Source organism: Merops nubicus, unplaced genomic scaffold (assembly GCF_000691845.1).
Source record: "Merops nubicus isolate BGI_N331 unplaced genomic scaffold, ASM69184v1 scaffold30751, whole genome shotgun sequence".
Lineage (NCBI taxonomy): Eukaryota > Metazoa > Chordata > Aves > Coraciiformes > Meropidae > Merops > Merops nubicus.
This window is the reverse complement of record NW_008590757.1, coordinates 18943-28930: the sequence shown is the minus strand read 5'-3', so window position 1 is coordinate 28930 and position 9988 is coordinate 18943. Positions and strand designations below refer to the sequence as shown.

Sequence of the window (9988 nt, the reverse complement as noted above, 5' to 3'; positions counted from 1 at the left end):
AATTCTGCTTTGTTGTATTATTGTATTTTAAGTGTCAGAGTTGTGAGAATTTGTAGGATTCATAATACTAGGGAAACTTTTCTTCCCTATATTTGTCTGCATTTTGCAGCTACAGTTTTAATTTGGAGTTACCTGAAAACAGTGAATATAAGCAGTGCTGTTAGGATAAGAATGGCTTTTGGTAGCTGGATTAAATTAAAATGTCTGTTTACAGAACAAGTTATTTTTTTTGTTGCGAATACTTGAAGTACCAGAACTTAACAAATACAACTTGCAAGAGTACAGACAGGAAGCAACAAAGAAACAGGATCTAATCTATGTAGATTGATAGGGTTCAGTATGAGAACCAACTAAACATTCAGGCCCTTCATTTGTATCAGGGATATGTCTTTTCATTCTGGCAGTCAGATGAGCTTCCATATTTATAACTGAAAATGCTTAAGCTTCAGTCATATGTAAAAAATAACAAATTCATAAATGAATTGATGTTTCTACTATTTCGATATAGAAGAATTTTATATTCATCAATAACCCCCAGCTCTTTTGTTACTCATCTAGTTGTGTAGGTATAATAATGTGGAAACGTGATCTGGAGTTCCTATTTCAAGAGATTTTTGAGCGGGTAGAGGAAGGAGAAGATATGGGAGCAAAAGTGTTTTTCCTACTTGTTTTCTTTACAATTGCACAGGAATCTTTTTAACAAGTTGAAAATAATTTAGATAACCGCATCAGTTAATTTTTTTTTCCTGTTTATAATTTATTCAAGTTTTAAACATGATTGAAATGCAAGATGACTTGAATAAATTAATAAAAATGAGGTCCAAGACTTATGTAATTATCTGTATTATTAGGCTGCTTATCATAGCTTTAGAAATGTTGTTTCAGATAAATTCAGTTTTGGATATTGCTGTGAAACTGGTGAATTTTCTGCTTTACAAGACAACCTGTTTATTGAGAATGAAGATCTTCCTGTTCTGTTTTTTATTTATTTTCCTTTGATTGAAAGTAATTGCTCGATTCTGTTAATGTCTTCAAAACTTTTCTGTCACATTTCAAGGCAGAAAAAAACTAATACCTCTAAGATTTATTTATCCATTAGGTGACTACTGTCTTAGTTTCATTTCTGTGGCTTTCTCTTTTTCTCTCCTTATGTTGTCCTGCAGAATGAATAAACTTCTGATCAAGATGTTCTTTCAGGTTTCTCATAAGTTTTCATAGCCACTAAATAAACAAATAATTCCATAATAAAATTTGTTAAAATGTGAAACATATTTTGTCAGTGTGACCTTCATGCTGACAGTGTATTTATGTGAAAATGCCTCCTGTTACTTCATTTTCCATTTCTGTTTCTAAATTTTTATCCAAAATACACGACTCTCTGCTATGTAACTTAAGAATAAGAAGTGCTTTTGTGGTTTCCTTCTGTATTGTAGCGTAATTACATATTAATGATGCATCTAATACTAGTAACTCAGTTCTGATATTTTTGTTTTGTTTTTTTTCTGAGTTGTATAACAGACAACTTACTATAAGAAATGTCAGTGATTAATAATTTAACTCTCATCTGTTGGGGATTATAGTTTGTTTTGGTGCATGTATAATCTATAGAGATGGTATTTTTCGTATACCAGTGTGTCTAGAAATGATGTGCAGGCAGTTTGTTCTAGAGAATGTTTTCAGCTCTTAGCGTGAATGGAAATTGTCCAGCAGGTCAGTAGCATGTTAAATGCTAGGGTGATGGAATTTCAGAGAAGGAAACCCACTGAATGTTGGAAGTGTGGAAAGATTTTCTGATGACTTCTTTGGTGTGGGGTGGGCATTAGCAAACATTTCATGTAATGTCACAAAGGTTTTTCTGTACTGCAGCATCTATATTATGAATGCATGTCTGAATGCATTCTATTTCTTTTTATTACTTTAGCATTAACTGTTCTCTTTTTTCATTCCAAAGGTTGCAGCAGACTTTCCTGTAAGGATATACCAGCATCATCACAAATGAATCTTTTCTTCCTTTCCATAACAGTAAAGTGATTGGAAGTTTCAGTCAACAGATGTTTCCCTGCCTTTTCCAAATTTTCAGGATGGATATTTTTGAGATGCATCCAAGCGGCTTGTGGGATCCTTTGATTTGTGTTTGAGGTGTAAACAATCTCTGAAAGATCTGCTAAAAGGATAAGGAGGAACCTCTATGGGTAACCCTTGGCTGGAAACAATTACTGGTCAACCATGGTAAAACTTGCCAACCCTCTTTATACGGAGTGGATTCTTGAAGCTATACAAAAAGTTAAAAAGCAAAAGCAAAGGCCTTCTGAAGAGAGAATATGTCATGCTGTTTGTGCTTCCCATGGATTAGATAAGAAGACTGTTTCAGAACAGTTGGAACTTAGTGTTCAAGATGGTTCTATTCTTAAAGTTACCAACAAAGGCCTTGCATCCTACAAGGACCCAGATAATCCTGGACGGTTTTCATCTGTTAAACCTGGCACTATTTCTAAATCTGTTAAGGGATCTAGAGGAGGTTGTAATGAGCTTCGTAATGTGGATTGGAATAAACTCTTGAGAAGAGCAATTGAAGGGCTTCAAGAACCAAATGGCTCCTCCCTGAAAAACATAGAAAAGTATTTGAGAAGTCAAAATGACCTAGCAAATATTTTCAACAATCCTGCCTTTCAGCAGAGGTTGCGTCTGGGGGCCAAACGTGCTGTGAACAATGGGAGATTACTGAAGGATGGACCTCAGTATAAAGTGAATTATGGCAGTTTGGAAAGCAAAGGAGCTCCAAAATACTCAACTACTTTCCCAGCTTCTCTTCCACCTGTCAGTCTCCTACCCCATGAAAAAGACCAGGTAAGTCTGAAAAATGAGAGCAAATGTAGTAACGCAAAAATGATTCTTGTTGTTTATTTAATGCAAAAATAATTATTCTTCTTGTTCTCTGTTTACCTGTTTAAATGTATGTAAGTGAGGATACCTGTCGGAGATCTGTGCAGAATCAGTTCTGGTAGAGGAAGTTTACTTTTCTCTCTATGCTCTGCTATTCTGGACTGGATAGTTTGCTCTGGATTTTCAGTAGACAAACAGAGCAGCAGGGAACAGTACAGTTGTGTGTTCTCTTTGAGGTGGGAGTTGGTTCTGTCTTTCGTGGCAGACTGGCGTTCCTGAAATCTGCAGTGTGATTTCCTTGTGACCTTTTACCTTAATTTATGCTGAGACGTACTGATTTTCCTGTAATTCAAACACCATCTGAAATACTACCAGTGGAACTTAGCTTTAAAACTACAGTTAATAGCGACAGGAGTTAATGTAAATATTCTAGGAATATGAGTGGCAAACTGGGCTGAACTGCAGACACCTCCTGTTTCAGTTTTGTTGGACTTCCCGTGTTGGTTTATTTTTGGTATTGCCTGGTTGTTGCTTCAAGTTAACTATTTATAATATTGACTTTAAGTCATGAGGGAGAAGGGGGTGTCAATTAATGTTTTGTTTATGAAAGAATAGTGTCAGTACATGTCTGTAGGCATTCTCTGATCATTCCCAATTTATGATGAATTGTGGTTTTTTTTCTTCTCCAAGTACACTGAAAATTCAAGCTACATATTCTACTTGAATTGGGCTACTTAAAATATTGCAAGTTGGTGGTTTGTTGATTGGGTGGTTTTGTTTGTGTTTCCATTTTTCAGTGGTAAAGTTTGTTGTTGGTTCTTTTTGGCACAGAATAACCTAGACACATTTGCCATTGTAGAGCTGCCATTAGTGTCCCCTTCCAGAAACTACATGATGGTTTTTCACTTGCCTTTTTCTTTCAGCTGATTGTAAGATTCTAGAGGGTGCGGAGTAGAAAGTCTTTATCTCAGAAATTTTAAGTCTTGTTTCTGGAACTGAGAGAGGTGACATTACAAATATTGGTAGCTCTGGGTTCCTTTTTTGTGCGTGTGTGTGAGCTTCTCTAACTACGTTCTAAATATGATTGCTTTTATATGTGGATATCTTTCTCTCATATGTGACTTCTTGGGTGTTTGAAGGATGCATGGGTTTTCACGCCCAATCAGAATGGAATTTGGGAAGTGTTGCTTACTGTGTGATTATTGCTCTAGCCATACACTATAAAGATTTAGTTACTTGTAGTGATAAAGCTGTCTTAAGTAAGTACTTTTCAGAGATTCTTCTGTAATTCTGATACTTCAGTGGCATGAAAAATTTGAAGGCTGGAGTACTGGGGAACCAAAATAAATTAATACTGTGATGCTTCATGAAAATTCTGTGGAAACAAAAATCTCCCTTTTTAGGTTACCTACTGGTGCATCTTTTGCACAAAATGCTAGTTGGGTCACAGTGCTGGAAAAGTGCTGAAAAATACGCTATTGCCATGCTAAAATACTGGTGGAAGGATAGATCTATCTTTTTAGAAGTTAGCCAAACAAATCTGTTCTCTACCAAGTGCTTTGGCAAGAAATAAGCTTTCATTTGGGTGCCTCAGAATTAGCAGCATGACTTGCGTGTTTAAAAACTGGCATACGCTTTTTCTTGTCAAAAATAGTTCTGATGTGAGGTTGGTGAATCAGGAGTTGTGTATCAGTGTAATGCACTCCTTAGTTGTACTAATTGTGGAGTAGGCTACTGGGCAAATACGTACAGGCTTGATTTAAATACAGAATTTTTGCTTATTTTAAAGCTGTATGGCTTTACGCTTAAAGGACAGTTCTGAAAATAATTGTAAATAGGTGCCACCATTATTGGGCTGTGACTGCATGTTCATTCGAAATTGGTGATTCATGGATAAGCAGAATGAAAATACAGGTAAACCATTAGGCTGTTTTTATTGAAATTATTTACATGGCCTTGAGGGGCATGTCAAGCTTATTTATCAAATTTCATACAATAAAATGTAGCCAATTGGCATCTCTCAGGAATGGCTAGTCTTTGAAGAGACAAGTGTATTTTGGTTTCTTTGGCTGGTTATATAGCTAGCACAAGTAAGTTGCTTTTTTTTGTCTGGTTGGCTCTTTGTTCAATTTCTTGTTTGTTTTCAAATGGTAGAGTTCAAGTATTTCTTCTGTTGACTTTCCTTGAGGAGAAGAAAGAACAGCAGGATGTACAGAAATTTGTTTAGATGGCTGGGAAGTTTGAATAATTTTGACTCTTTTAATGCATATTTAACATCTCGTTAGTATGAGACAGTTAAAAAGATTGAGTGCATCAGAAGTGCATCAGAGCTCTCTTTGGCATTCTGAACTTTCACACTCACAGTACCAAATGCAGAGTCTAAATCTTTCTTCTTGAATAAGTAGAAGGTGATCAGAAAAGATACAGTACTGCCTGTGTGTGGTTGTGGGTTTCTGTTGTGTTTTTTCTTTTTGTTTTGTTTTCCTGTGTGTGGTTTTTTGTTTTTCTTTCTGCCTTTTAGTTCCTGCCCTCCTCCCCAAGGCATCAGTGTGTCTAGTGCAGGGAGAAGATGATACTGTTGCAATGCAGTGCCACTGAAGTTAGTCAAGGCTTCAGGTCTGCAAAACTATGTTACGGGTCTGTTGAGTGTTTAGCGTTTGATGGCATAGGTGGAACAGGGAGCTGAAAGTGCTAATTTTTCCTCTTGTTGATTGGAGCTACTTTTCTGGCCCTTGTGTTAATTGGGTGATCAAATGCCATTAGATATTGTTTTATTAGATGTAAAAGTAGCTGCAGTTAGTTACAGCAATGAAGCTTATGTTGCCAAGTTTCCTCCTGTTATCAATAGGCCTGGAAGGAAGCATTTGTGTAAAAATGGTAAATTTCCTTTAGCTGTTGGCCTTACCCTTAAGGATTTAGGCAAGGATGTGTCAACTCCAAGTTACAGGCGGAGAAAGTATGCAGTGCAGCTGTTTAAATCTTCCCTTTCTCCATCCCCTTCTGTTCCTTAGTGTGTGTCAGAATTGCTTTTTCACTTCTGTATGAAGAGATGGAAAAGAGGCTCATAAAAAAGGACATATTCAGTTGGAAGAACAGTAGCTGTCATTTGCTATATGGTGTCTAGGCTGTGTGTATCATAAAGTGTAACGAGTATTATAAATGTTTCAAAAGGACGTTCCAGTTACCCTAAATATTCCAGTGATTACATAAAGGTAAATGCTTTTTTGATGTGGACAGGTAACTGCAATCAAAGCAGTTCAAAAGATGCCTGTTCTAAGGTGTTAAACGGGTATGTCAAAGGACCAGCCTCCAGCCAGAGGTGGAGTCTCCTTAACAATGCAAGGAAATTGAAAACAGTGGTGTCCTTTAGGATGAGGACTTATGTTTTTTTCTTTCCTGCAAATAAAAACCAAAATGCATAAACACAAGAAAACACAATAACATAAACACAAGAAAAAAAGGAAACTTGTTCTTCACTAGTTGGATCTTGTGCATTTCACTATATTGCAGTGCATAGTTGTAACAATTTTACTGCTCTTATGTGTTCTTCCTTAGGTTCGGAGTATGTTGCATAGATATCTTCTCTCTTGTGCTTCACACCTCTCACACAGCAGCAACTTCTAAGGAGGGCTGTGTGAGTATTTTAATCAGAAAATGCAGTGTAAAAACTGGTAACATAGTAGGAAAGGGTGTGAACAGAGAGAGGAAAATCAAGCTGAACGTGTTGAGAGAAATGTAGCTTTTTGATAAGCCTTTGGTACCTCAAAATATACTGCTGGAAATATAACAGTAAAGTGCTATTTAACAGCTATGGTTAGTCTTTTAAATGGGTGTTTAGTGGTGTGTCCATGGTAGAATGGTGATATTGGTGTCCTTTGTGCATGTGCCTGTGTCCCTGTGTTATTTCTTGTTTTTTCTTGTTGCTTGGACAAACACTAGGAAGGTTCTGCAGTTTGAGGAGTGCATAAAACCTACTAGGTCTTAGGAGTTAGCCACTTCCTGAGCACAAATGCTATGTAGCTATGCATCCAAAGAAGCAGATGGTTGTAGGCCATAGCTCTTTACTGACATTTAAAAAAATAATTTAAACAGTAAATGCAGCTGTAAAAGGTGAAAAGGCAGTGACCATTGTAGTATTTTCAGAGAACGTGGTATATCTCAGTGGTTATGTCCTTGCTATGTTCAGAATAATTACTGTTTGAAGTATACTTTGAAAGATGCAGCCCATGCTGTTTTCTTGGTTCTCCTCATTACTCTGTTGAACAGCTCAGCATTGTATTAATAGCTGTTTTAATCTGATTCTTGGCGTGAAAATTTTTATTAATCCTCCCTTTGCTTTCACTTTCTTTCTAAGCTGACTTGCATGGAAAACCAAACTTGTTTTATTAATTTTTCATACTCTGAACTACTATCTAATTTTGTTTTCACTGGCCTACGTATATTTAGCTTTTCAAAGTGTAACTTGGCATGAGTTGAATTTCAGTTTTCTGGTATGTAGCTTGTGTCAGTGCAGACACTGGGTGTTCCTCCTTCTGTCTTTCAGGCAAGGGGCCAATCTATAGAGAATTGCTTTTTTTGTCATCCAGGCTCTTCTTGGTTTTTCAGCTTCCTGCCTTCCTGTGGGGAGGCAACAAGGGACTATAGGCTGAGATTTCTTTACTTGCTCTACCATGTTCCCTCTGGCCTCTAGACTTGACACTGAGCAGAAGAAGAAAAGTTAGGCAGAAAAGTAGTGCTGCAAAATGTATCTTACGGATTTACGTACAGGGAGATATTCATAATGCCAGACTTCGGAGCTGGTTTTATGTGGAGTCTAAAACTGAAGGGTGAGTATGAGTGCCAAAATGTTGTGATAATTGGGTTTCTCTAAGAGCATGTCTGCAGTGCTACAGTTGAAGAGACTGTAGACAGGGATATGGAAAGTGAAGAATGAAGTCTAGGCTTGAACTTCGTCAATTCTTAAAATACTATTGTTGTTAGAGACAATCTGTGTTATAACACCTTCATGCTGATAAAAGACTGAAGAATGTTAGCGTTACTTCATAAACACTAACTCTCATATTTTGTGCTTCTCATTATCTCAATTCTCAAGATACCTTTATTTCTTCAAGAGTGGCCTTGGTGTGTTTAGCTCTTGTCCTTGAAGTTCTGGGATGATTGTTAGGTGCTGCTCCTCTATTGTTTCTCTGCTGTCCCTCTAGCTGCTGAAATGCTACAACTCCCAACTCCCAGCATAAGCTAAGCGAACACTTAGAAGTGGATACTGGAGCTTACTGCAAATTGAAGAACAACTTACCCCATCTTTTGACCATTTAAAGCTGAAGTGGAAAAGTCTTATCCCGTATCATGGTGAAGCAGCTTGTACAACTGTAGGTAGATATACTGTGCTTTTGGGACGTCTTTGTATTCTATGATTCTGCACATTTGGCTCAAAAGCAAGAAGCATGTTTGTATAAGTTTTATTGAATGTATGGTTGGAGAGAAATTAAACACTGTTCTTTCCTAAGTTAGATTTATCTGCTCTCCTCATAATGTGGGGTGGGGGTAGGTTCCAAATTCTGATGTCAGTGATTTAGTTTCTGTGAACAGGTCATCTGTTTGCAGTTTCCTATAGAACCAGCATGGAAGACCCTACTCATCCCCCTTTTCCCCCTCCCCCCAAGCTGGGTGTTTTGGAACATAGTTCTGCCTGCTCATGATTCTTGTTTATTGTAAGGAGTGATTTCAAACCCTGTACTGTAAGCTTTTTAATCCTAAGGCTTGCTAAAATTTTATTCTCTTCATAGAATTAATTGGTGTGATGTACTGCCATGAGTCCTGTATTGAAACTGACAGCAATGAGTTAAAGAAATCCTGTGTAGTTCTTGCAGTTCTGTTTGTGTTTGTTCATCTGTGCTATTTTCTGTGAGTCTTAACTGGGAGTGACATTTCATTCCTGAGCTACAGTTAGAGGTTTTTCTCTTTGCATTTTTTTCTCTATAAAATTAAATTTTCTTTAAATAGTCAGTACATGGATATCTCCTTTGTCAAGGTTTCTTCTAGAATATAGAAATTCCAGAAGTCTGCCTTAGATATGAGAACTACCTTGCATATTTTTTCAGTGCAGTATCCTCACCTCTCTTAAGTGTCATTCCTCTTCTATGTTTAATAATAGTGATAGTCTTGACTCTTGTTTTTTTTTTTCTGTGGCAGTTGAAATGTGATAACAATTCCATGTTGTTTTTTGCTGTTGCAGGAACTTTGTTGTAAAATGGGTGATGAAAAACGTTTATAACTTGCTGTTGAGGTTGTCTATTGGTTTTGACATGTAAATTTATTTTTTCTTTCTCAAGAAAGATACCCAGGTGTAGATCAATCACTAGTCAACTGTAGTTTTCCAGTTTGTTGGTTGGAAATGACAAATGACTGTCACTTGAAAGAATTTCAAACTACCATTGAGAAAAGAATTGCTCAAGTGGTGTAATAGTCTTCATTACAATTTTGAATCCATTTATGGTCCTATTAGCCTCTTCTTTCAAAACACAACTCAATTATTTGTATTCAGGACTGCGTTTGCCTGTGTATAAGGACAGACCCATAGTTCCAGTGATTGTGTGGGCCTCTTTCAAGTTGGGACACTACAGCTTTGTGGAGCCAAATGGAGGGAGTTGCTGTTGTGTATTGTAGTAACAGTATTAGGGTTCAGATGGTGGCTGTAGAATTTTGAGGATGATGCACATCAAACTGGGCACCACATAGCTGACAGGTCCACTGCTATCCTTAGTGGTTACACTTTTAAACTAGTATGACTTCCTTCATGTGCAAAACCATTTGTGTGTGCTATTGTTTTCCCTGTCTGCTTGTATTCCTCCTTATTAAAGGAGATTGTAACTGGTGTCACTTAGGCTTTTCTGGTTTTGTTGGTTTTGTTTTGGTTTTCATCTGCAGATTCTTCCAGAAGAGCGTAAAGTTTCAAATTTGCAGGCACAGAGAGCTGTCCTATAATACGGATGGTGTGAACTGTTAAAGGCAATTCCAGGCTTTCTGCATTTAGTGCTGGGTTTGTGCAGATTATTATGACTTCGGGTTGCTTTGTAGAGAAGATGCTACATACAGGGAAGTCCTG

General features: G+C 37.2%; 1 protein-coding gene across 1 annotated transcript; it reads left to right on the top strand.

The window, feature by feature from the left end:
* Positions 1-1969: 1969 nt before the first annotated feature.
* Positions 1970-2847, top strand: LOC103782302 (histone acetyltransferase KAT6B-like; the record flags this gene model as incomplete). Its single annotated transcript, XM_008950063.1, has 1 exon — positions 1970-2847. A coding segment is annotated over exon 1 (621 nt), but the record flags the coding sequence as incomplete, so codon positions are not given.
* Between the last annotated feature and the right edge of the window lie 7141 nt (positions 2848-9988).